Raw genomic sequence first — 27,761 nt, 5'->3', positions numbered from 1 at the left:
TGGATTCAGAAATGTGAGCTAGCTTTCGGAAGACACCTCCTATCTATGGCCTATAGAGGGGTTTGTGAGCTTTGATGGACAAAGTAAAAGCAAGGACAGTTTCCTAATCAATGAAAGTAAGTAACCCCATCCTCTCCCCCAAACTAGGTGATGATGGGAGGAGATGTGAATGCATTCCTTCTTATTTCCCAGTTCCCTTCCCACCATGGCCACTGAACAGCTGCGTGACCTTGGACAAGTCACTTTCAGTCTCTATTTCCCCTCCCACCCTTTGTCTTGTCTCTTTAAATTGCCTCCTTTTTGGGGCGGCAGCTGTCTCTCATTGTGGGTTTGTTCATCACCTAGAACAAGGGGTCCCTGATCTCTGTTGCAACCCCTTGTTATAATATTAAATGGCAGTGTGGAGTAGGCTTGTGATAGAACATCTGTCCATGAGGAGCGAGAACCACCAACTCCTATCACCTAGGCCACTCCACAGCAGATGGTAACAGCTTTCAGTTATTTCTGACCCGTGCTCGCTTCTAACTGATAAAGCAGTGTAAGCCAGTGGGTCAGCTTGCCAGCCAGTACATCAAAATACTCAGTGCCCATAGGATTCCAGACTCATTTCTTTAGGGTTTGACTTTTATTTCTCCCAAATAAGATAGTTTAACATAAATTCCACCCACAATCCACGTCCTTTCCCTTGCCTGCAGGAGCCTATCTACTCCCTGTGGGTCTCACTGCCCCAGCCTGGGAGGTAAGGCAAGTCCCTCTACTCTCTTCTGCTGCAGCTTTCCCCCAACAGACTGGCTTCCAGCAGGGTTGCACTCTCAGGCCCCAAACTGGGCACCAAGGAGAACCTCCCTGTACTCAGCCTACCCTTTATATCCCAGCAGGATTGGCTCCGAGTCCCACTTCTACCACATCACCCTGGCACTCCCTTCACCTGGGAAGGTGAGCTGAGCCTGGCACAGGGTGCAATTGAACCCCAAATGCTTTAAAGGTTAGCTAACCCTGCGCACCAACCTGAAAGGCTCCCTACCCCAGACCTCCATCCCTGCAGCATCTGCTTTCCCAGGGTGTTATCTTCTCTTTGATGTTATTGCTGTAATGATCTTATCTGAATGGAATCAAAATAAAATGAAAGAGAAAGCACTTAGCCACTGAGCGATATCATAACCACTAGCCTTTTCAAGCCCCTCCGGCTGCTTTCAATTTAGGGACGGGTGTGACATTATTGATAAAATCTGGGACAATATAGGACATGGTTGCAACCAAGGTTCTGTAGAGGCACCAAATCTTATGTAAAGGGGGGTCATATAAAGTGTCTAAGATCAGGTTATGGGTTGCTGGTTATGATTATGGTGTCTATATGTATGTATCATTTCGTAGTTGAAGTTATGAGTATTGGATCTATACTGTCTGTATTTCAAATTCGTGCTGTGTTTCTGGGAAACATCCCAGACAAGTTGGTGTTAGCTCTGCCTAGCCTGCTTGATGGCCCATTAAGGACCATCAGCTACACAATTAAGCCATGGAGAGAAGGCAGATACGCCTTGTAACTCAGCAAAGTATGCAGGGACTTGCCCATGTGACTCCAGACTCCATTTTGCTGTAAAGCCTATAAAAGGCTGATGCCTCATCTCCATTTTGTCTTCAGTCCTGCTTCTTACCTTTGGAGGGACTTTGCTACAAACTGAAGATCTGAACAAAGGACTTTTGACCCATCCCAGCTGTGGATGTTCCAGAGACTTGATTTGAACCTGCAGTTTACTCCATCACTGCTACAAGCCTGAACTAAGAACTTTGCCATTACTGGATGTAATTGATTCCATTTAACCAAATGTAGCTCTCATCTCTACCTTTTCCCATTTATGAATAAACCTTTAGATTCTAAAGGACTGGCAACAGCGTGATTTGTGAGTAAGATCTGATATGTATATTGACCTGGGTCTGGGGCTCGATCCTTTGGGATCGAGAGAACCGTTTTCTTTTATCGGGGTGTTGGTTTTCATAAACATTCATCCCCAGGACGGGTGGGACTGGTGGTGATACTGGGAGACTGGAGTTTCTAAGGAAATTGCTTATGTGACTTGTGGATGGCCAGTGGGGTAAAACCAAAGTCTTCTTTGTCTGGCTGGTTTGGTTTCCCTTAGAGGTGGAAAAACCCCAGCCTAAGGCTGTAACTGCCCTGTTTAAGCAATTGGTCCTGAACTGGCACTCTCAGTTGGGTCCCGCCAGAACCGCATCATTACAGGGTGTCTTTGCCCAGACTCTACTGTAGCGAGGGGTGAGCTCTCCCTGGCAGTGGACATGGCTATCTGGAGCGAGGGGAGAGGCGGGGTCTCCCTGGCAGTGGGCGGGGCTATCTGAAGTGAGGGCGGGATCTCCTGGGAAGTGGGTGGGGCTATTTGGACAGAGGGGAGGGGTGGAGGGGTTCTCCTGGGCAGTGGGAGAGTAATCTGGAATGAAGGGTGAGGTCTCCCGGGCAGTGGGGGGGGGGGGCGCTAGCTGGAACAAGGGGCGGGGTCTCCTGGGCAGCAGGCAGGGCTATCTGGGGTGAGGGGCGAGGGGCGAGGTCTCCTGGAAAGCGGGCGGGGGTCTCCGTGGCAGTGGGCGGGGCTATCTGGAGTGAGGGCGGGGTCTCCTGGGAAGAGGGCGGGGTCTCCTGGGAAGCGGGCGGGGCTATTTGGAGCGAGGGGAGAGGCAGGGGTGGTCTCGTGGGCAGTGGGGCGGGTAATTGGAATGAAGGGCGGGGTCTCCTGGGCAGAGGGCGGGGCTATCTGGGGCGAGGGGCGGGGTCTCGGTCCCCCGGGCAGCGGGCGGGGCTATCTGGGGCGAGGGGCGGGGTCTCGGTCTCCCTGGCAGTGGGCGGGGCTATCTGGAGTGAGGGCGGGGTCTCCTGGGAAGCGGGCGGGGCTATTTGGAGCGAGGGGAGAGGCAGGGGTGGTCTCGTGGGCAGTGGGGCGGGTAATTGGAATGAAGGGCGGGGTCTCCCGGGCAGCAGGCAGGGCTATCTGGGGTGAGGGGCGAGGGGCGGGGTCTCCTGGGAAGCGGGCGGGGTCTCCCGGGCAGCGGGCGGGGCTATCTGGGGCGAGGGGCGGGGTCTCGGTCTCCCGGGCAGCGGGCGGGGCTATCTGGGGCGAGGGGCGGGGTCTCGGTCTCTCTGGCAGTGGGCAGGGCTATCTGGAGTGAGGGCGGGGTCTCCTGGGAAGCGGGCGGGGCTATCTGGAGCGAGGGGAGAGGCAGGGGTGGTCTCCTGGGCAGTGGGGCGGGTAATTGGAATGAAGGGCGGGGTCTCCTGGGCAGAGGGCGGGGCTATCTGGGGCGAGGGGCGGGGTCTCGGTCTCCCGGGCAGCGGGCGGGGCTATCTGGGGCGAGGGGCGGGGTCTCCTGGGCAGCGGGCGGGGCTCCCGGCCGTGACGCGCATTGCAGTGGCCGCCTGGCAGAGCCGGCCGCGGGCTGCAGGATGCGGCTGGCGAAGGGGCCGGGGTTGTTCCGCGGGGCTCGGCCCCTCCTGGGCACCTTCCTGCGCCCCCGGGCAGCTGTGACGGCGGCAGCCCCGGCCCGCTCCCTGGCGCTGGTCTATGCGCAGCACGGGGAGCCGGCTCGGGTTCTACAGTAAGGGCGGGCTGGGCGGGGGATCGCGGGCTGGGGCAGGGCTGGAGGAGGTGGGGGGGGCACGCTGGAGGGCAGGGGGGCTCCCGGGCAGGACTCCAGGAGATGCTGGGGGGCGTGTAGGGGAGTCCTAGGCTGGGGGCAGGGGTAGAGCAGGGCTGGAGGGGGTAGGTGGAGGGCAGGCAGGGGTATAGCGGGGCTGGAGGAGGCAGGTGAGGAGGTAGACAGGTGGGTAGAGGGGGATCCTGGGTTGGGGGCAGGGCTGGAGGAGGTAGGTGGGGGGCAGGCAGGGGTATAGCAGGGCTGGAGGAGGCAGGTGAGGAGGTAGACAGGTGGGTAGAGGGGGATCCTGGGTTGGGGGCAGGGCTGGAGGAGGTAGGTGGGGGGCAGGCAGGGGTATAGCAGGGCTGGAGGAGGCAGGTGAGGAGGTAGACAGGTGGGTAGAGGGGGATCCTGGGTTGGGGGCAGGGCTGGAGGAGGTAGGTGGAGGGCAGGCAGGGGTATAGCGGGGCTGGAGGAGGCAGGTGAGGAGGTAGACAGGTGGATAGAGAGGGATCCTGGGGTAGGGGGTAGAGGGGCCTTCCAGGCAGGGCTGGAGGAGGCAGGTGGGTAGAGGGGAATCCTGGGTTGGGGGGCAGGGCTGGAAGAGGTAGGTGGGGGACATGCTGGGAGGCTAGAGTGACCAGATGTCCCGATTTTATAGGGACAGTCCTGATTTTGGGGGCTTTTTCTTCTATGGGCACCTATTACCCCCCCATCTCGATTTTTCACACTTGCTGGCTGGTCACCCTATGGGGGGCAGGGGGGCTCCTGGGCAGGGCTGGAGGATGTATATAGGGGGCAGGCAGGTGGTTAGAGAGGTATCCTGGGATGGGGGTTATATTTAGCAAAATGGCTGGTTGGCAGTGTGGGCTGGTCTCCTGCATTTCCCCTGTAGAGTGGGGCAGGCCAGTGGCTCAGGGGAAAGGATCCTGATTGAGCATCCATGCCCTGCTGCACGGCCCCCATTGCCCTGGCAGAAGAAGGTGCAGTAAGAGACCTGCTGATTAATGCCGTGGCTGCCCCGTTGCATTCCTAGCTGGGGTGTGATGGTGCCAGGGCCACTGCAAATGCTTTGTACCAAGCCTCCTCTGGAACATGAAGTTTCCAGGATGTGCACATGCTAGCTCCTCAAATCCCAGCATCCTGGCCTCTGTTCCAAATGTGGGTTGGATCTGAGAGATGGGAAAGGCCCGTGGTACTGTGGAGCCTGTGTAGGACCAGAGACTCATCTCACTTATGCTGCGGTGAATATGGTTTAACCTCAGTGACTTCACTGAGACAGGGATCTGGCCTGCTGCTCTTGTGGCTGACATTTGGCATGGTTCCCCTCTGGAAGTAGAGGAGATGCTGAGTGCACTAGCTAGAGGACGAAGTTGAAACTCTTCGATTTCTGTAGCTAAGTGACCTTGATCACTCACGCTATTACTGTATTTTCTGTAATATACATGTTGCCACCTCCAGTACTGTCAGGGTTAAGTAAAGACGTGCTGTCAGGTCCAAATTGAAAAATCACAGATTCTGATCGAGTCCCCTTTATATAGTTTTCCTGAAACTTTTTTATAAGTTTCTTTAAAGAAATGTAAAATGGAGATTTTTTGCTCCCCTGATTATGTTTGTAAGGGTCAGCAACAGTGAAATAGACTGGCTATACCAGTGGCTTTCAACCTTTTTTAAATTTGCAGACCCCTAAAAAATCTCAAATGGCCTGTCTTGACAAAGTCCTGGCTGGGATGTGGTTGGTCCTGCTTTGAGTTTGGGGTTGGACTAGATGACCTCCTGAGGTCTCTTCCATCCCTAATATTCTATGATTCTATGTGGACCCCTTTGGAAATCTTAGACATAGTCTGCAGACCCCCAGAGGTCCGCAGCCCACAGGTTGAAAAGCACGGTTCTATGGTAACAGCAACCTTTTGCAGACCCCGTAGACATAGTGTGTGGACCCCCAGGGGTGTGCGGAACACAGACTGAAAACCACTGGGCTATATGAATGAAACAGACCTTACACAAAGTGCTGCCAAATGCCTAAAGTAAATCAACTGGGGGAAAAAAAAAAAAAAGAAATCTTTGTTAACTTTCCATTGCCATGATTTTAAGTGGTGTTTGTTAATGCAACATTTTTAGGCGGATGTAATTTTGCAAAGATGACTGTATGTCTAACGTTTGCACAATCGTTGCATGGTCAATATATGCGTAAGTCTCACTTGGCACTGGTGGCTCATCTGATTCATTTTCAAAACTGTTAGACCATTCACACTTGGCTGGGCAATCTTTATTTCCCGCAGTTAAGCATTTGGTGGAGTTGGATGCTGTGAAGCTGAAGCTATGGACTGATTATTGATTCTTGTCATATCTTTAGCTGAGTGAGGCTAGTAATACATTACTGGGTCAGTTGGAAAATAAACTAAAAACAGGCCTGCTAAACCCAGGGTTGAGAGTTCAATCCTTGAGGGGGGCCACTTAGGGAGCTGGGGCAAAATCAGTACTTGGTCCTGCTAGTGAAGGCAGGGGGCTGGACTCAATGACCTTTCAGGGTCCCTTCCAGTTCTAGGAGATAGGATAGGTACTTGTAGTATAAGCCAACTGCCAAATCATATAATTGATTATCACTGGGAGTTTATTCTGCCCTCTGAGAATCCCACTTTTTAATAAAAACAATGAGGAATCCAGTGGCACCTTAAAGACTAACAGATTTATTTGGGCATAAGCTTTAGTGGGTAAGTGGCTTTTTACCCACAAAAGCTTAAGTCCTCCTTGTTGTTTTTGTGGATACAGACTAACACGGCTACCCCCTGATACTTGGCACCACTTTTTAATATAATATTTTGGTCTCTAGCAAGAGTTACAACTCCATTTGAAGATGTTGGTATTTGTGCTGTTTTAAGTTAGATTTTATTATTGATGATTTTAAACAGCATGTGCATACTGGCAACTGTACAGCTTTTTAAATTATGACCTTGTTTTTTCTCTTTCTCTGCGGAATTCAAGCTGTGGGCAATGTGAAGGAATCAGCATTACTATGTCTAGTTATGTATTACATCCAGACCACAAAGTGAGCACTTTCCCCAGGGAAAGAGAGTGCAGATTCTGTGTCCCAGTTGTACTTCAGAACAATCCATGGCTGTACACCTACACACCAGTTGTCATATGACAACACATAGGGTACGTCTACACTACAGGATAATTTCAAATTAACTTAAACTGGTTTTATTAAACAGATATTATAAAGTCGATTGCACGCGTCCACACTAGGCACATTAATTCGGCGGTGTGTGTCCATGGTCCGAGGCTAGCATTGATTTCCGGAGCGTTGCACTGTGGGTAGCTATCACTATAACTATCCGGCCAATAACTTCGATTTGCGGCCACACTAACCCTAAATCGATATGTTAATATCGATTTTAGCGTTACTCCTCTCGTTGGGGAGGAGTACAGAAATTGATTTTAAGAGCCCTTTAAATCGATTTAAAGTGCTTTGTAGTGTGGACTGGTACAGCGTTAAATTGATTTAACGCTGTTAAAATCGGTTTAACAGTGTAGTGTGGACCAAGCCATAGACAAGTTAGCCAGTGAACGGTGTCAATAGTGGGAACTAAGACACTGAAGCAGATCCAACGTATTCCATCCAGTAGAGAGCAGTTATAACCGGTATATTAATCTTACTGCTCCTCACCTGGTGTGACAGTACGACTCAATCTGTCCTGGTGGATGGTATGCATGTTTGATTCAGTTTATGGCTGACACATACATCTTAATGAGTGCTCCTGTCTCCACTTCAAATGGGAGAGGGAGGCAGTTTAAGAAACATATATTTGCAAGGTTTTTATATGATCTTTATGACTCTTCCCCCCACCCCACACTCTGTCCCCTGGTTCCCAGTAGTGTCCTCGCCAGTAGCGCCTGCTGAAGGTCCCAGACTCCCAACAGCAGTGGAAAATACTGGGAGAAGCGGGTGCTTAAATATCATCCCCCACCTCCAAAATGACTGGTGCTGCGAGCACATGGCATGAATGCAGTGGCGCAGTTGACGTAAGGGCTTGTCTGCACTACAGATGCTTTGGCTGGCGTAGCTATGCTGGCGAAACCCGCTAGTGGAGATGCAGCTTACGCTGACTCAGGGAGTTCTTTTGCCGCTAAAGGTGCCAGCATAGTTAAATCACCTCTGCAAACAACATAAGCTATGCCAGCACAAGGGCTTCTTTGCTAGGACAACTGCATATACACACGGGCTTTTGTCAGCATCACTCTGTTGGTTTGGGGGAGGAGAGGATCTTTTCTTTCCATGTTCCTCGCTGACATAGCTTTTCTGTCAAAACTTTGTACTGTAGGCCACGCTTATACTTTTTAACCCTACTGAGGCTTTAAATGTTGGCATTTCTCTGGTATCTTAGAGTTTGGGGAGTGACTTTTTTTCTCTTCTGCTTAAATGTATGAAAGTTCTTCACTTCTGCGTGGTCCAGGGGTTTGCTGAGCATCTTCAGCTCTCACTGAAGTCAATGGCAATTGCAGGTGTCTAGCATGCCCTAAATGCCCTGAAGCTGTGATCCTTGAGAATTCTGGGTCCAGTCTTTATGCTCTAAGTGGTATTGGAGAAAACATCCTAGACTTGTGCGATTGTACCTATATCCCTAGATGACCCAGCAAGCGTGTGTTCTGGGGACATACAGGTACGTATTCAAGGGCTTTTTGTATGGCTTGTAAGGGATTTGAGCTAAAACATGTTTCACACCCGCTGGGTAAACATACCCTGAAACAAAGAGAGGAAAGAAGAAGTTATCGAACAAATGTACTAAAGCTTTTTCCCCTGTTTCTTGCATAAGAGTAAATCTTGCCTAATGATGATCTGGCTCTCTATTTTTCCAAATCCTGTCCTGCTTTCTGAAAGTGCCAGTGCTGCTACCATATGCAACTTCCTCCTGACACCAAAGCAAGTGCAATGTTATCAGTGAAATATGCAACCAACATTTCCTAGATTAAGCAATGGATTTCTTACACTATTTCCTGATTAGTTAAGGCTAGTGACCATTATTCAGCTAGATGTCATAATAATGCCAAAGTTGGGTGATTATAGCAGCGTTCTGCTAGTACTGTTGTAATTATCAGCTGACAGCATTTCCATTATAAACCCATTTTTTCAGGAGAGTTATAAATTAATTGTAAAATATTGTTCCAGACTGAATTTTAGATTAAGGGCTCACACAGGATGACTTCTCTACTGGCTTCTAATGGGATTCCCTGTATATCTAGGACCAGTCTGTAATAAGTTTAGCTAGTATGTCAGCATCCCAAAATGGCTGCACTATATTGTAGGAGGGGCAACACCCCAATCCTCTGCTCCTAGCACTGGCAGCTGATTTCTAGATTCTGATTTCCCAGGTTTCCCCAAACCTAGGGATGCAAATAAGCGTGTGAAACTTAATCGTGGACATACCAACCTGGTTTAGCAGACAGCTGTGCCGGGCCTTGTTCATTATAAACGTGTCAGAATCTGGTTAGACGGCATGATTCTAGCTGTGGCATAGAAGGTTTGTTTTGAGATGCCAGCTGCTGATTTAAGAGGAAATGTGATTTGAGCTTAAATAATATGATTGAATCAGTTGTGATCTTTTCCATTATCTCTCATAGCCTTGTTATGGAAACACTGGCAAAACACTTAATCTTCCAGGGATGTTGTGAAGCTTAATATTTAATGGTGCTTTGAAATCCTCAGAAGGAAAGTGCTATGGTGGATGTTTCCAGCTTATCAAACAAACTGGAAGGATGTGCATCATGTCCCACCTACTTTTGTAGCTGTCATATTCTCTCTTACTTAGCATATTGGATCATAATATAATGGCCTTTGACTTTTATGCAGACCTTTAATCTATAATGTGGGTCAGAGCCCAAGGAAACTTCAAAGAAATTAAATAGTCAAAATATTCCATTTTAAAAAGCAGCAAGGGTGCATATGCAGCAAATGTATTTTCAAAAACTTGATTTTTCCTGTTGAGAAAATGTTGCCTTTAGCATAAACAGTTACAAAACAGCCACATAAAAGCAAACTGCTGCTCTTTGTCATGACCCCTCCTCCAGTGTCCCAACTAAAATACGTGTCCCTGTGTACGCGCCAGATCTGATCCTGAATTCTTTGCACTCTCAGGACTTCCATTGACTTCGGTGGGAGTTTTGCTCAAGGAAAGCTGGGATAGAGGTACAATAAGTGCCCCCTTTTTAAAGACTCTTGTTTCACTATCTCCATAAAATGAGGGAAAGGAGTAGAACTGAAACCGCAGTGAGAAGAAAAAGACAGAAACTGAAACATTCGCCATTTAGCAAGGCAGGTAAAATAAATTATGTGGAAACTGTATTGTGCACATAACAGCCATGCACAGCATCCCACAAGGGTGATAGATACAGTGTACCAATTAACTCCAAACAGATATGTAATTCCCAGCAGAGCCAAGCAATAAAATCACTCTGAGTGTGGCACAGATGCTGTGCAGGACTCCCGCTACCTTTATCCAGACCGACTTTGATATATGTTCTTATTGTGCGTGCATACGTTCCCGTTGACACTAATAGCTGTAAATGAGCCATTGTGTCCATGATCTGTTGATTTAAATCACTGGGATCTTACAGCTTTGAATGGAGTCATTATAGCTTCAATGGAAGAGCCTTAACAATTCTGTTGAAATAGCATCATGTCAAACCTAATTCCAGTAATTCTGGTCTGCGTTCGCACCAGCAGCTGCCCGTACTCTCTTTGTATAGACGCTAAGCATGCAAAGAATCTGTTAATATTAACACTAAAGCTACCTTGTCTACACAAATTTGCCACCATTTCTCCTCTGTAGACAAAATTTTAGAGGTCTGACTGAACCCACAAAGACTAGAAAATCCAAAGCTTGTCCCCTCTGACTGCGGCAGCTGTTGTGTATTGCAGAATTGTATCCCTTCAGTAAATGTTTTAATTTGTGAATTAACTTATCGTTGGGACACTGTGTGGATAATTGCCTTGGGGACTGAATGATCTGCATGGTTGCCCCATACCAGCTCTCTTCATTCTTGACCCACGTAGCCACCTGCAGTTCCAGCCCTAGCCATCCCTATATCTCCCTTAACTCTGCCTATGTATCTCTCTGTCTGTTGACCTTAGTTGAGCTCAGCAGGCTTTGCACGGTTCTGACTTGGGATAGCATGGTTTGGTGAAACTAGCATTGTGCTGGATGCCAGGAGCTCCTGTATTCTAATTAGGGTGACCAGATATCCTGATTTTATAGGGACAGTCCTGATATTTGGGGCTTCGTCTTGTATAGATGCTGATTACCCCTGCCCCCATCCTGATTTTTTTACACTTGCTGTCTGGTCACCCTAGTTCTAATCCTGGAGTTACCACTTAACAAGCCACTTAACATCTGTGCCTCAATTTTCCCATCTGCAAAATGGGGATAAGTTCCCTCAGTGGGGTGCTGTGAGAATATATTCATTACTGTTATTGTGTTGAACACAGTGCTATGCAGCTGCTAAATATTCTTGCCTTGGGAACATTTAAATCTCCTGCTAACCTTTGAACAGTTGTATCTGATACCTTGTGAAAGATTTAAAATGCATGTCCATCTTCAGGTGACTCCTTGAGCCTGCTCACCCTGCAGGTCACAAACAAGGCTTGAGCCAAGGGAGAGGGGAGAGCGCAGCCTGCCTCAAGGATTTGAGTTTGCATCGAGAATCCTGGTCCCTCCCTTTTTTGACCAAGATCCATGCTAGGCCTGGGCCGCTCTGGAGGAGCCAACTGTCCGTGACAGAATTGGGCCACAGTCACCCCTGGTGTAACTAGCTGGTTACACTAGGGGGGGATTTGACCCAGTGTGGACAAATGGCTTTGAAGGCAAACTCTTGTTTCATTTGTGACCCAGTCAGACAGACTATGAGCCCAGGTCTCTACGGATGCATTAATGTTGTGGCTCTGAACCATTCCAGACTTTGTACCCCTTTCAGGAAACCAATTTCTCTTGCATGCCCTCAAGTTATGACTCACTTAAAAACCACTTGCTTACAAAATCAGATATAAAAATACAAAAGTGTCACGGCCTCACTATTACTGAACAGTTGCTTCCTTTCTCATTTTTTACCATATAACTATAAAATAAATCAACTGGTAAATAAATACTGTACTTACATTTCAGTGTATACTATGTACAGTAGTGTAAACAAGTCGTATGAAATTTTAGTTTGTACTGACTTAACTGGTGCTTTTTATGTAGCCTGTTGTAAAACTAGGCAAATATCTTCCTGAGTTGATGTACGCCCTGGAAGAGCTCTGTGTACCTGCGGGGTACATGTACCTCTGGTTGAGAATCGCTGCTTTAATGCACTGTTTCACGCTCAGCCCCCTCTTTAAAATGCATGATTACAGGATGCAAATTCCTAAGTGCTAAAAGCCTTCTAACAAGTACATCTTGCTGTTTCATTGAAAACTCAGATTTATCTAGACATTAGCCGTGCAACTTAAATGGAGGGAAAAAACTTTGCCAGCACAGGACAAGCTGTGAAGAGAATTCAATTTATTGCTTCTAATGACACACACTGAACAGGATGTGATCATAGCTAAAGTTGTTAAAATTGGCAGCCCATACGCAAGCTCCACATTAGACTCTCTTCAACTCCCTTAACGCTTGATTCAGTTCACAGGTAGTTTAAAAAAAAAAGCCCTAATTTGTAAAACCTTTAATGGACTTGCTCCAGCTGACCCATCTGCAGTAATCTAGCACTGGGCTTCTGTCTCTCCTTCCATTATCTCACTGCTATTGGTGCAAGAGCTGCCTTTGTAGCTCCTGCTTTCTGGAGTTGCTCTCCTGTGTGTATCTAACTTGGCTTGCATCTCATCTGAAAGCATCTTTTCACACCTTGCCAATACCTCTGTATGTTGTGTGACTCTGTAATGCCAGTAGGTCCCCTTGTACAGTTATGTGGCTGCAGTATCCAAGGCTTTGTCTACATGGGAAAGTTTTCATTTATACTGGTATAACACACACACCCAATGTGGACACTTTTTCTGGTATAAGAGTGGCTTTTTTTTGGATGAACTTAAACCCCTTTCCAAGCAACATAATCTAAATTGGAAAAACGCACTTGTATTCCAGTATGAGTTTTCACGCAGGAAGTTATACAGGTATAATTATATTGGTTTAAATTCACACCTTAATTTATACTGAAAACCTCTTCCCCATGCAGAAAAGTCCTAAACTTTCCTTTTAAAAAAATGCCCACCAGTGCAAACGACTTTTCAGGCTCTTTCCTGACGATCTCTCTCAGAGGTATGAACCACTCCAGTCACGTCAGAGACGTATGAACACAGCCACTGCTCATTCTAAGGAGAAACAAACCAATGTGCTTGTTCTTGGCAGTACTAGCAGATATTAACAACAAGGAGTCCGGTGGCACCTTAAAGACTACCAGATTTATTAGGACATAAGCTTTCGTGGGTAAAAAACCATTTTGGGCACAAGCTTTCGCGGGTAAGTGGTTTTTTACCCGCAAAAGCTTATGTCCTAATAAATCTGTTAGTCTTTAAGGTGCCACCAAACTCCTTGTTGTTTTTGTCACTACAGACTAACACGGCTACCTCGATACATAGCAGATATTGGGGTGGATTGGTGGATCAGTATTTCGAGTCTTTCATTCCAAAAGGGGAAGGAAAGTGGAGCTGTGCTGATTAGACTGGGGAGCATTGTAGGCTTTGGGAAGGCAGTACTGCATAACTGGGGGCTCCTCCTTGCATAATATAAGTCTAACCTGCCATGCAAACTATGGAGCAGTGTGATGGGGGATGGTCTTTGTTCTAGGATACACTTTGCGCCAAGAACACTCGTTATACAACAGTTAGTGGTAGTAACATTTGTATATTTCTTTGTTTAGACTAAAGGATCTAGAACGAGCTGAGCTAGGCCATTCTGGGGTTCACGTGAAGATGCTGGCAGCTCCCATCAATCCAGCAGACATCAACATGATCCAAGGTAATCTTGGTTTCTCTGGTTGAATTGACTTTTTGCTTACAAACTACTGCTTTTTCCTTCCATTTCTGACATGCGTGTGGAATACCTATTGATTAGCCACATGTTGTCAGATGAGTAGTTACACAAACCGACTGTCAAAACTTTATTGATGTCCCCTAGGGAATTTTTATACAGGAGTTCGAGCTGGATTCCAGAGCTGCAGGGGTGTAGAACCAGGCCTTAGAGAACAGAAGTTGAGAGAACAGTTTGTTCCTTTTTCTAAAAAAAATGCTGTGATGTTTCTCCTCCTCTTACAGGAACTTATGCCCTCCTCCCTGACTTGCCTGCAGTAGGAGGGAATGAAGGCGTTGGACATGTGGTAGAAGTTGGCAGTCATGTGACTTCTCTGAAGCCTGGGGATTGGGTTATCCCAGCAGATGCGGAACTTGGTGAGGTTTTTACATAAATCCTCATAAATAGTCATAGTTCTGTTGCATTTGTGGAGCTGGGGCAGTTCATTCCAGCTGAGCATCTGTCCATCGGCCTCTCTCTGGCGTCGCCCATCTACAGATCTCAAAGCATTTCACAAATGTTAGTGAGATAGATAATTATCTCTCTTTAGAGATAGACTCAGGGGAGAAATGAGGCATGGTGAGATAAAGACTTAGCCAGGTGAATCAGTCACAAAGCAGAGCTGAGTCTAGAACCCAGGATTTCTGGTTTGCGTTCCCCACCTCTAACCATTAGACAATTGCCTATATGCTCTGGGTAGGATTGCAACAAGCAACTGCTTAGCCACAGATGTTTAAACTCAAACACGCACCTGTTTTCACTGGCGATAGATAGTCACAAAAACATTTCTATTCCTATAGGAATCCGAATTATGCTTTGTATATTTGAAAACTTCATTCATTTAAAATAAAGTCTGAAGCAAGCCATTGTTCTAACCATCCCTGGAAATCTGACTATTCATGTGGCCTTAATCCAGCCTCCAAAACCTCTATGAGATAGGGAAGTATTATCCCCACTTCAGAGTGGGACAAATTGAGGCACAGAGTGAGTTTTCAGAGGGACTCTACAGCTCCATCGTCCACTGTAGTCCCTTGTCCAAGGTCACACAAGAAGATAAACTAGATGCTAAAAATCATTGTTTTGATAAAGACACCGAGTTTATGGTTTACTACAACAATCGGTAGCCCACTAACCCCCTTTTTTTGTCCTGTGATGACAGGGGTGTTAACAACTCACTTCACCTTGAATGGTCTCCTAATTACTTATGCTAAACAATCTGTTTGGTCTTGTATTTAGCGGCAACACTCTGGGTACCATTCCCAGGCCTGCAGAAGAGCTCTGTGTAGCTCAAGAGCTGGTCTCTCTCACCAACAGAAGCTGGGCCAATAAAAGATATTCCCTCCCCCACCTTGTCTCATAGGAAGCTTATAATGGAGCTGGGAATTGAACCCGGATCTTCCTAGTGTACAGTCCTAACCACAAACCATCCTTCCTCTGCAACTTACACCCATGTGCTTTGCCTGATGAGCTCATACTTTAACACTCTGAACAGAAGGGTTGTGGGATCTTAAAACACCTGGAGATAATGTGATGTCCTGAAACAAGTTTGTTACTCTCTGAAGTGCTGTTTTAGCTTGGTACAGCCTCAGTCATGTACGCAGCTTAGTTACAGCAATTACGTGTAATCGGATGTGATTTAAAAAAAACATACACAAAAAACTCCATTAGAGAATGTTCCAGGCGAGGGAAGCAGCAGTTGGAATCCATTTAGCACCATATTAGTCAAATTGCAAATGTAATAGGTTATATTGTCTCCAACGAGAAGCATCTGTGTAGCCAGTGGAGTTGCACAAGGCACTCAATTTCAGAGCTGTTTTTATACTGCTTTAATCTCTGTTCTTGTCGTATTTTATACTATTAAGGATTTAGAACTCTTTATTTGATGCAGCCATACTGACTCAGGCTGTGGTCTCATCAAGTTTCAAAGCTAAATAGAGCCAGTTCTAGTCTGCATAAAGGAGAGATGGCCAGAGAAAATCCAGGTGCTGCAAGGAGTGGTGCTGGTGACTCAGTAGTTAGCACAAGTTATTTTGAGTCAGTACGTAAAATCAGACATCAAGACCACTCATGATAAATAAAGTTCCCAGGACACTTTTGCACCATTTTCCATTCTAAATTCTACTTTCTATAGCATAAGCTGGATATGGTGATTTTTACTTGCATCCTGACCTGTTGAATAAAGTTACCACATCACATTCCTCCCCAGAAGTAGCTGCAGTTTCATTTGTGAGTGCCATTATCCCTCTTTTGCACCTGTGTAAAGGCTTTGGCTTGTCAAGTTTGCTTATAAACAAGTTTGTTATGTTTAGCTGCTGTTGTCTCCTTAGGAGTCTTTCAGTAAAAATGTTGGGGTTTTCAAAACAAATGTCTCTTGGGCCACTGACTTTTCTGGCCACCTTTTGCCAATTCCATCCATTCTGTGCCTGTTTCATTTCAAATGTCTTTTCTGCTTAATCAGGAAGGTAAACAATCCGCTGAGGGGTTCCAGTTAAGAAGATTCTACTGAATCAAGTGTACCCCTCATGCATAAACCGTAATGGGAGACAGTAAATACTTGTAGGCAAAAGTGAATAATTTTCAGTTGTGCCTTTGTCTCACTGAGAAAATGCCAACTCTCCTGAACTTCTTTTTCCTGAGTCTTCCCATGGGACCTACCTACCAATTCTGAGTTTGTTAAAGATTATTTGTTTGTTTTGTTTTAAGTCCATCCTCCTTATTTTGCTGCTCACTCCTGTCTTTCCTTAGAATCATGAAATCTATCATTTCATGATCACTTTCACCCAAATTGCCTTCCACCTTCAGATTCACAATCAATTCCTCCCAGTTGGTCAGAATTAAATCTAAAATGGCTGTCCCCCAGGTTACTTCCTTCACTTTCTGAAACAAAAAGTTATCCCCAGTACATTCCAAAACCTTGTTGGAAGCGTTGTGTTTTGCTGCATTACTTTTCCAACAGATGTCTGCATAGTTAATGTCTAACATTACTACCAGGTCTTGTGTCTTGGATATTTCTGTTGGTTGTTCTAGAATTGCCTCGTCCACCTCCTCCTCTTCCTGACTTGGTGGTCTATCATAAACCCTATTTATTACCACTTTTATTGTTTTTGAATGATAGGTAGTTGCCTCATTGCTAACTAGCAACCTTAACTGTTCACTGTTGTGTTTTAAAGCAGCTTTCTGGTTTTGCGGGGAGGACTAGTTCTTTGACTACTTTTATTTTTTCTTTGGTGCAGGTGAGTGAAGACACAACTTATAAAAATAAAAACTACACAGGAGGGACAGATTCCTAAATAGGAATGAGTTATGCTAGCCAAGCTAATAGAGGCAGCTGCAGCGTCCTACCTCATTCAGTGCGCACCAGACAAGATATACACGTTTCCTGGAGATTTATATTAACTATGTACATAGCTAATTAGCACCCCTGGAAAATCAAGCTTCAAATGGCTTGCCCATAGCCAGAGATGGAATCTGTATCCAAACCAGGACTGCAGTTCAGGAGTCTTGCCTCCCTAGCCTATGCCTAGCCACATTTCTCTCTCCAACTTCATTGGGCCTGAAAACTATTGCCTAAGCAGTTACTTGCTCAACTTGCCCGCATCTTTCTAACGCTTCTCATAGCTTGAATAAGCCTTGTCCTTTAAACCAGGAACATGGCGAACGGATGCAGTGTTCAGCGAGGAAACCCTGGTGAAACTCCCACGTGACATCCCTTTGCTGTGTGCTGCCACCTTGAGTGTCAACCCCTGCACAGCCTATCGGATGCTGGCTGATTTTGAGACCTTGGGGCCAGGTACGTCTCTTCACCGGTGCTGCGTAACTCTCCTAACACGTGACTGACTTTTACACTCCAGTGGAATATCCCCTGCCCGGATATTGGCCCTAAACAAGTTTAACAGAATTTACAAATTCCTTCTAATTAACAGTGTATCCAGGTGCATAAACAAAATTCTACCTTCTTCTGTATGGAAAGTACTAATATTGAGTAGTTAGAATTGGGGTTTGGGAGATAGGACTGCAGGATTTATCCCCAGCTCTGCCACTGACTGCATGACCTCTGGCAAGTCTCTGCACCTGTTTTCTTACCTGATGGTTCAGAGTTATTTATTATTTATATTGCAGTAGCACCTGGGAGCCCCAGTTAGGGACAGGTCAGCATTGTGCTGCATGCTGCCCGAACACAGCCGAAGATATGGTCCCTGTCATAGTTCGCTATCTGAGAGTACCTCCTAGTGAGATCCAGCATTGCAGCCCCTCTGCCTCACCCGCCTTCTCCGGACTTCGGTGGTCTGAAGGTGACACTGAGTCCCACTCTTTCTTAACAGCGTCCACACTCAGAGGAATAGAAACTCATAGACTTTAAGGTCAGAAGGGACCATTATGATCATCTAGTCTGACCTCTTGCACAATCCAGGCCACAGAATCTCACCCACCGACTCCTGTAACAAACCCCTAACCTATGTCTGAGTTATTGAAGTCCTCAAATCGTGGTTTGAAGACCTAAAGCTCTTCCACTCTCCCTGGGCGCAGTCCTCCACGGATCTTCACCGCCTCTCAGGTTCTGCATCTTCCTCACTTTATTACAGACACTGCCTCTGAGGGTTTAGTTTCTGGTGGCATGGCTGATTTTGAGCTACTGACCTTTGGGGCAGCTTCCCTGGAGTCCCCTCGCCGGCTTCCCTCTCCTTTCAGGGTATAAGCTCCTTCCTGCACACCCCTCGATGGTTCCTTTTCCAGAGAGAGGAAATGCCCAACTACCTCTTTCCTCCAGCCTTTCTTTCTAGGAACCATGCAGCCTCGTTCTCCCCAGCTGGATCTAATCCTACATTACCTGTCTCTCCTCCAGGTGCCATAGAATGGGTTAACTGGGCTCTCTGGTTCCCCTTAAGCCTATCATTGCCAGCGTGGAGTTTAGATACACCCATCACAGCCTCTGCCCAAGGAGCTTGCCAGCTGAGGGTAAATGAGTGTTTGCGAAGTACTTGAATAAGAACATAACAATGGCCCTACTGGGTCAGACCAAAGGTTCATCTAGCCCAGTATCCTGTTTTCCGCCAGTGGCCAGTGCCAGATGCCCCAGAGGGAATGAACAGAACAGGGAATCACCAAGTGATCCATCCCCTGTCGCTCATTCCCAGCTTCTGGCAAACAGAGGCTAGGGACACCATCCCTGCCCATCCTGGCTAATAGCCATTGATGGACCTATCCTCCATGAATGAATGAATTACTTGATATGAGGGCCAAATTTTATGATCAGTATCTTGTGCCTTCAAGGTTCTAGTTCAGATGCAAGTCCTTGCAAGCCTAGAGGAAATAAGCAGCAGGTTATAAAAGGTTCCCAGGAATAAATCAAAGCCACTCCAAAAAAGTCTTAGTAAATGTGTCTAAGGTGAATGAAATTCTCAGATGAATGTATTGTGAAGGAATTAAGCCTTTCAATTGTAGTTCATTAGTTTAAATGTGGTCATAGTGGCTGAAAGGTTGTTCCCATCTGAGGTCCTGTCTGAAATAAGTTGGTGAGTCTTAGTTCAGCTCTTGGAAACATCTCTGCATCAAAAACCACCACCTCCGTTGACCGTAGCTAGCACTTAGCAATCTCACTTATTGGCTATCTAAGCGGTTGAGTTATTTTCTCGCTCCTAGAACTAGCCAGCCAGAATGAGGATGAGCCATGCTGATGGGACAGCATCAGGGAAGATTGCCTTGCAGCAGTCTGTGCTGTCCCTGTTCTTGACCATATTCTCAGCTCTGAAGACTGAAGGTCTCCACACCTTTCTCCAGCACTAAATTTGCTTCAAGCCAGAGCTGATTTGGGCTTCTTTATTTCGCTGCAGGTGATTCCATCATCCAGAATGCAGCCAACAGTGGCGTGGGACAGGCGGTTATTCAGATTGCAGCAGCTTTAGGCATCAAAACAATCAATGTGATCCGAGATAGGTGCGTGTACAGTGGGCCCTGGTTTTTAGAGACTCTTACAAACTGGGTCATTTGTTAAAATTGTCCTGATCGAAGAACTTTTTTGCTTTATCCTGGACTGTTCAGTTCCCCCTTCCTTTCACCCTGCATTCTGCTCTATGTGCCTGAGTTAGATTCTGAGTAGCAGGGGAGAGGATTCTCTCTTGGAAACGAGGGAGATGGGCATAAAGGTTGGCTTGTGGCCAGTTAAGAGTAGCTGCAGTTAGAAGTTTGTTTGTCAGTCTGTCTCAAATTTTTCACTTTAACTGCCCTGATATGAATCTACATGAGGGAACCCCTCCTGCTGGAATTATGCCATAGAAAGGGGTGGGGCGAAGACAGGTTAAAGGTTAGCAGGATCACCATCTCAGAACCTGCATCAGTTTTTGTCTCCAGTCTGCAAATAGTCCAAAGGAGGCCGAGAACCTGTGCTGTAAAACTGGGCAATACCTCATGTTGATAGAAAAACTATATTTGTGTCTGAATGGGCAATGGGGGGTGTTCATTCACTCCGGCAATGGAGTTCTTCACAATAGACCTTCCCTTTCCTCTCTGAATGAGGCTGCCCGTTCAGTGATTAGCGAATGTTATTAAATGTTTCCCTTCCGAAGATGAGTGTTAAAATTCCTTTTGGGAGAGGGCGTGACTAGCCCTTGACGCTGGCTAGTCCCGAGGGATTTTTAACTCCAAGGTTGGCCAGTTCCAAAAGGCTAGGCGGGGGGGGAACCATTAGTGGATCTGGACATGGGATAAGGAGAGACTATACGAAGAGGGACCTGGTGGCTCCTCGGAGAAGCTAGTTCTGCCTGCTCCCACTTTGTGGCCTGCTCAGGAGGCTGGTCCTTCCTCACAGTGCTGCTGGTCCCATCCCTTTCTCTTGCCTGGAAGTAGGAAAGTGGGGTGTGGTTTGGTTTGGTGGTGCAGCATCAGCTGGTGGTGGTAAAACAGGCACTGAGCTGGGAAGCAGCAACCTGCTCTGTGATTGGTAAGTGGCTCTTACTCTGAGCAGACAAGAAGCCCTGTCTGGAGCTTGTGGGTGAGTGTTCAGGAGCCAGCAGATCTTATGCAGGAACAGCTGGAGCCGGCATCCGAGTTCAGGGTAGGAAGCTTTGCAGAGGAAAGCATTTAGGAGAGGACAGGTACCTGTGTGTAGGAAGCAGAAGAGGCAGTATGAAAGAAAGTGCAGACTAGAGCGGGAGGAGGAGACACCAGGAGCAGTTCTCAGGACGACTGCTGGAGGGTACACAGTGAAGGCTGGGATGAGGGCAGAGAGAGAGGTTGGATGGCACCATGTAGAGCCTTGAAGGTGAGGCTGAGGGGCTTATAGCTGATACAGAAAGTGAGGAAGCCAGTGGAGGAAACTAGGGGACAGATGCAGGAGTGGCTTGGTCAGTTAATAACAGGACAAGGGAAGGAGGAGATAAATCCCCCCCCACCCACCCCCCAAAGAGCCTTGCTTTTGGAAGGGAACGTCTTCCCCAAAGTTTGGGCTGAGCCCAGTTTGCTCGTCCTGGGTCACAAGTTACAGATTAGAGTTTATAGAAACTATCCATCTTGGCTTGGGAAACATGCCAGTTATTTCTGCGAATCTCCTTTTTTTTTTTTTTTTTGTCCTTCCTTTCCAGACCCAATCTCCAAGAGGTGGTAGACAGACTGACGTCCCTTGGTGCAGACCATATCCTCACAGAAGAGATGCTGAGAAAGCCAGAGATGAAAGACTTATTTAAGGTATTGTAATGCTGAGCTCTCCAGAAAGAGGAAGCTAATTCCCAGGATCCAAAGACAATACAGGAACCTCTGAATAGCCGTATTGGATCAGACTGTGATCTGTCTAATGTAGTGGCAAAAACTAGATGCTGCAGGGAAGGGTGCAAGAATCCTATTATGGACAACTCTGGAGTAAACTTCCTCAGAGGAAGCTCTTTCATAACCCCTGGGCAGATGAGCAGTTGTTTTAGGTCCAGATTTTCAAAGGTATTTGGGCACCTAACTTCCATTGAAATCAATGGAAGCTAAGAGCGTAAATATCTTCAGGATCAGCGCCTTATTCCGTAAATCAGGAGTGTATATCCCTTACTTTATCTTCTCATGTAACTGGGTGTTCTCATTAATCCATTTAAATGCCAATTAAACCTGCTAGGAGCTTGGTCTCAATAATATCCTATGGCGGTGAGTTCCATAGGTGTAAAATAATAAACGGTTTCCTTTTATGATTTTTAAAGTTGCTTTTTAGTTTGATTGCATGTCCCCTTGCTCTTCTATACTGAGGATAAATTGGAGTGTCTGACCATGTCTACATCTTTCGCTGTTTTATATCCTCTCTTGTCTCTCTCACTTATTTCCTCTGTAAACTGAACAGTGCCAAGCCGCAGCCTCTCCTCAGACAGAAGTCTCTGTACCTCAAATTACTTTCATTGTCCATGTTTGGGCCCCTTCTGTTTCGACTGTAAGTGGGAATTGAGGTGACCAGGGGGGAAATGCAGTATTGATGATGATGCAGTAGCACTAATAGTGCCACAGGGGAAGTCCCACATTGGCAGAGAGATGGACTAGCTGAGGCTCTGTAGATGTCTGATATCTAGAATCTGTGCTCTGATATACACCACCGTTTAACATGCAGACAGAAGAGTTAGTGAGGCCTTCATTCTCCCAGGGAATTGTTTCCCTTGGACTCCTCTCTCTGATTCTGGAGGCTGCCCCCGCTGTTTTGGGCAGGTGTTCATTTCTGCTGTGGTGTCCAGATGGTAAATCTGGCTGTAGGTACATTTCTGGGCCTGCCCTCGGTTTGAGCAAACTTTGGGGCTAAAACATATGAACTTGCCTCTCTCGGCAGACAGAGTCCTGACCCCAAGAGAAGGTAACCTTGGAATTCAGAACATAGCTACTCAGTGTTTCTTGCTGGACAGAAATCTGGCTTGGTGGGCAAGAGTTGAATCTTCTTTTTTTTTTTGTCTGTAAAACATTGACTCTTCCAGAAAGTCCCTAAGCCCCGGTTAGCTCTCAATTGCGTCGGAGGGAAAAGTGCTACTGAGATGCTGCGCCATATACAGTAAGTTCAGCTGTTTTCCTCCTTTGACTTGGGTTTAGCACTTGGAGAAGTACATGTTCAAAGAACTGGTTTGTCCAGACTGGGGATAGCGGTCAGGACCAGTTGAATAAATGGATATAAACTGGCCATCAACAAGTTTAGGCTCAATATTAGGCGAAGGTTTCTAACCATCAGGGGAGCGAAGTTCTGGAACAGCCTTCCAAGGGATGTGGTGGGGGCAAATGCCTGACTGGCTTCAAGACTGAGCTTGATAAGTTTATGGAGGGGGATGTGATCCATAGGTGACTACCCCGATGGTTGGAGATGGGACACTAGATGGAGAGGGCTGAGAGTTACTACAGAGAATTCTTTCCCAGGTATCTGCCTGGTGGGTCTTTCCCACATGCTCAGGGTCTAACTGACCACCAGATTTGGGGTCTGAAAGGAATTTTCCCCCAGGTCAGATTGGCAAAGACGCTGGGGGTTTTCACCTTCTTCTGCAGCTTGGGGCACAGGGTCACTTACACATTTCAAGCAGTGTAAATGGTGGGTTCTCTGTAACATGAAGTCCTTAAACCATGATTTGAGGACTTCAGTAACTCAGCCAGAGGTTAGGGGTCTGTTTCAGGAGTGAGTGGGTGAGGTTTTGTGGCCTGCGTTGTGCAGGAGGCCAGACTAAATCATCACAGTGGTCCTTTCTGACCTTACAGTCTATTAATACAATTATCTTAAACGGGTCACTTGTTAAAAATGCAGTGGGGGTGGGATTTTCAGAAGATACAGTAACTGAAATCTAAGACCTTACAGCACTGTAGAGAGGTTTCCTCTCCATTGACACACAATAAGAGACTTCTAAAGACTAGTAAGAGTGGAAGGTCACATCCAGCTATGAGGTCAGAATCCCTGTAGTATCTTGCTCATTGTCTTGGTGGGCTGTAGCAGTGGGAGTGGTCCATTAACTCTAGGTGAGCATTTCAGCTAATGGTTCCTGTGAGAAGGAGGGGAAGCTAGAAAGCAAGGTGAGCAAGTAACAAAGTAATTGAAAGAGCCGCCTGTGTGAGGGCGTCTGTATCTGCAGGGGTTCGGAATTGGAGGAGGAGAGCAGGTCTGGTTGAAGACCCTTATTAGGGGAGATCGTTAATTGCCTGACACCTGATTCTCCATACAGACAGAAAGGGACCATGGTTACATATGGCGGGATGGCAAAACAGCCTTTGACTGTCCCTGTGGTAAGTAACAGATGCTTGCGACATGTTCTCTGTATTCATATCACATAGCCCTTACTCCACAGCACTGAAACTTTCCATCCAACACATACACTGCGAGCAACTGGCTGCCCCACGGGGTTGGCTTCACCACATCTATATATTGTCCTCTAACTCCCTATAGCTCCTCAGTTCCCACGCAGTGGCATCGCTACCATTAGGAGTGACTGGATGAACTGTGCGCTTGACTTCCAAACTATCTCCTTGTGCCATTTGAGCACCAGAACCAGTGCCCCGTGGTCTCTTACTGGATGAGAATGTGGCAGGAATGAGCTAGTTCTTGCCTGTTTCTGGTTTACAGGGTTTGGGAGGGTGTCTGCAATACTCATGACAGTGTTTATGAAGTGACTGATTCCAGTGTGTCACTGACCCAGCTATTTAGCATCTGCCAGGCAAATCCTCACTACAGAAGTTGTCTTCACTCTAAGGTGCACCCATAGGGCAGATCTTCCTGGTGTCAATCCTTGCTCTGACCTGGAGTTAGTAGCTAAGGCGTCTCTTGCCAGGACAGAACAATCTTTAACGTTCTTAACCTTAGTCCTGTATCCTCTCAGAGCTCTACTGATCGTGGGGACTCGTTGCGAACACAAAACGCTTTATGAATGTGAATTTTTAAATTTAGTGCCAGATTGACAGCCAGAGAGCCTGAAATCCTCTTTTGCCACAAAACAGCCACTGTATGGGCAATGCATGTTTGCAGTTATCTCAACTCTGGCAAGAATGTGATCATTTTGGAAGGAACCAGCCCTTGGTTCTTAATCTCCTATTTACTAGCCACTGTACTGTGAAGAGGATTAACATTCTGCTGGTGTGTAAAAGAAAAAAATCTGCATTGTCTGAGTGAATTTGCCCCAAATTAAGGCTCTTCTAAAAGCAACAGTCATTGGCAGGGAGGCAGAATTGCAGATCTTCATAGCAGCAGGAAAGTGACTGTCAAACTCGCAACAGCGTGTGAAGTGTAGTAGCAGCTGTACAAGGACAATCTTTTCCCATGGCCTGTGTGCAGCAGAAATATGCTAACTGAAGAATGCCCAATGTAAACAGTTTCCCTAAGAATCATGGTGTGTCTCACCTTGTTTCTACAGAGTGCATTCATCTTTAAGGATGTGAAGCTGCGTGGGTTTTGGATGACCCAGTGGAAGAAAGACCAAACCCAGAGTAAGTTGAAGGTCATTCCAGTGGGGATGTAGCCCATAGGAAATCTATGAAAGTATTAATATGTTCTCTTAAGGTTCCCCCTTCCCCCTGAGGAAAGTAAGCATTGTCCCTGCTTCTGTTGGTGCATAGGCTGAGGCACAGAGGTGGAGCGATTGGTCCAATGCCACAGAAGAAGTCATTGTCAGAACAAGAATTAGCACTCGAGTACCTGGCGTCCTGTCCAACCTGGACAACAAGATAATGCTTCTCTCATCCCAGTTCTTAGGGAGGTCCTAGAAACACAGAGCACAGAACACATCCTGCAGAATCTCCGGTTTTTAGTTTAGCATAAGCCCTCCTCAGCAAGTACTGGCAAAGCAGCCCTCAAACTCAGCGTCTGAAGAGCAGATAAATCTTTTTGATAGCTGGGTTTCTAGACATCAAAAAGCACAAGTGGGTGAAGGCTGGTGAGAAGTTTAGACCCAGAGCGTTTCCTTCATTAATCCAGGGAGAGACAAGCTGTATCATTCCCCTGTCATGCCCCTGAGCTACAGCCTATGTGTAACCCACAGAATCTGTAATCGGCCCTTGGCATCAGTACCTGTTAGTCCATTTGGCCAGGAAACCACAACAAACTACAATGTTGAGTTTAAACAATTGCGACTGATCCAGGCCTGTCTACTCAGCTCCACTCTGATGTTGCTCAGCACTTGCAATTTAAAAAGTCAGGCATTATGCATGTAACATGTTTCAGGCCCTCCCTGCTTTGAGGCTATGTGGACTGGGCAGAAGCTACCTAGACACAGCCTTGAGCTCAAAGCAGCGTGTGCCAGATGGTTGCTGACCAAGCTGCAGTGCAAGTGACAGGTAACATCGAGTGTAGTGAGCAGGGCAGGCCATCAAACAGGACGCTAGCTACCTACCTGTAGCATAACCCCGAAGGTCAGAAAGGTCACAGGGGACTGTCTCCCCTGTCAACCGAACAGATCAGTTGTCCAATTTGGCAACACTGCAGTCAGTACAAGGGAGTCTTGTGGGACCGTCTGCCTTGTACCAGCCATACAAACTGGGTGCATTTCCCTCAAAATCAGTGAATGCTGCTGCATGTGTTGAACAGTGTGGAAGGAGTTGCTGAAGGAACTGAGATCGTTTGCCCCTGTCCCGAGCTGCTGTCCCAGGGACACCTGAACTCTGCTCCCTTGTGTTGTGTTGCTAGGTGGCCAGGGCAGCCAAGACCAGCTCATTTTTTGTTTGTTTTGTCAGTTGTCTCATTTCCTCTGGGTGGCGTTGTGGGTCTTGTTCACCCTCAGCTCTGGAAGGGGCAGGATTACTCTCTTCTGTCTTTCCCATGCAGACAAGGACAGATTGACTGGGATGATTCTGACCCTGTGTGATCTTATTCATAAGGGGCAGCTCACTGCTCCAGCCTGCACACAGGTCCCACTGAAGGACTACCGAATTGCCCTGGAGGCCTCCATGAAGCCATTCGTCTCATCTAAACAGGTACTCACCATGTGATCCTGCTCCCATGGACAATCATACGCTCTTTATTTCTAGAGGATTTTTAAGAGGGAGCTGAATCCCAGCCAGTTCTGGTGCCATTGGAGACAATACAACTGGTTTCATGCATGTTTGCTTCAATGTATCCTGTCTTCAGGAGAGAGCTGTTGAAGAGGAAGAATCTCTAAAATATTGTTTCAAGTGGGCAAAGTTGACATAACAATCACATCTGAGGCTAATACGTGACTCAGAAGCATACAGTAGATCTCTGCTTTTGGAGATGGATCCTATTTTCACATTGGCTAAAATTAATTGCTTTGCAACAGAAAGTTAAGGGTGGCTAAGGTGCAGTCCCTGGAATCCTAAAAATTAGGGTAGGGGCAAGGCCGATCAAATTCCAGCGGGTTGCTGGTGAAATCAGTCAGTCAAGCAGGACACAAATAGAAATACTCTGCTCTGGCTGTGTGTAGTCACCCAAATCGGAAGGCACTGGGACGCCCAACAAGACACTAATGCAGCCCTTACTGTAAATTTTGCCTGCCCCAGCGTGAGCTTTAAGTGAGGAAGCCTCTATTTTTCTGTCTCTGGGGCTTCTTCCCATGACGGACTCCTCTAGATGTTGAATATTGTCCTAGATTGTGTCCTAACACCAATATTGTCATGTACAATCCTTAGGGAAGCTTACATCTGTAGTTTGATATTGAGGCAGTTGCGGCTGAAATAAAGGCACTTCACATTGTGTTGCAAACCTGTCGTCCAAGAGCAAGAATTGTGAAATGGGCTACTGAAATGTCAATGATTGTTCAGAATAAATGCTAGAATTTTTGAGAGACTGTGTTCTCCCTGGGGTATTTCTCCATCAGCTGGGTTTGTGCTGTGTAATAAGATCTAGTTCCTCTGCTGCGCTTCAGTCAGACAGAAATACAAACTATCACAAGTATTTTACTTTGTACTGCTTCAAAATGTCATGCCGTTGTCTCCAAATGTTCGTATTCCAACTCTTTTGCGGGGTTGCATTACAGCTTGTTCACATAGGCCACAACAAAAGTCCAGGAGGTATAATCAACAGACAGGCATTGATAGCCACTGCCTTTGGTTACCTCTGGGCTAACGTGTGCAAAGCTCGCTTTCAAAATATGACATGGGGTTCTGCCTTCCCACAAGTGAACTTTATTTTTTATTTCCCCTCAGTGAGAT

The 27,761-nt window shown here is 46.7% G+C and overlaps 1 protein-coding gene across 1 annotated transcript; it reads left to right on the top strand.

Moving 5' to 3' along the window:
* Positions 1 to 3,477: 3,477 nt before the first annotated feature.
* On the top strand, positions 3,478 to 27,394 carry MECR (mitochondrial trans-2-enoyl-CoA reductase). The gene is made up of 10 exons (XM_050932364.1): positions 3,478 to 3,603; positions 13,534 to 13,631; positions 13,928 to 14,059; positions 17,329 to 17,472; positions 19,514 to 19,616; positions 21,260 to 21,362; positions 22,610 to 22,683; positions 23,831 to 23,891; positions 25,013 to 25,085; positions 26,419 to 27,394. The coding sequence occupies exons 2-10, from the start codon at positions 13,586 to 13,588 to the stop codon at positions 26,580 to 26,582; spliced, it is 900 nt and encodes a 299-aa protein (XP_050788321.1). The 5' UTR covers positions 3,478 to 3,603; positions 13,534 to 13,585; the 3' UTR covers positions 26,583 to 27,394.
* The last annotated feature ends 367 nt before the right edge of the window (positions 27,395 to 27,761 follow it).

The sequence above is a fragment of the Gopherus flavomarginatus genome, chromosome 22, assembly GCF_025201925.1.
Source record: "Gopherus flavomarginatus isolate rGopFla2 chromosome 22, rGopFla2.mat.asm, whole genome shotgun sequence".
Lineage (NCBI taxonomy): Eukaryota > Metazoa > Chordata > Testudines > Testudinidae > Gopherus > Gopherus flavomarginatus.
Note: the sequence above shows the minus strand (reverse complement) of the source record. Positions and strands in the feature narration are given on the sequence as shown.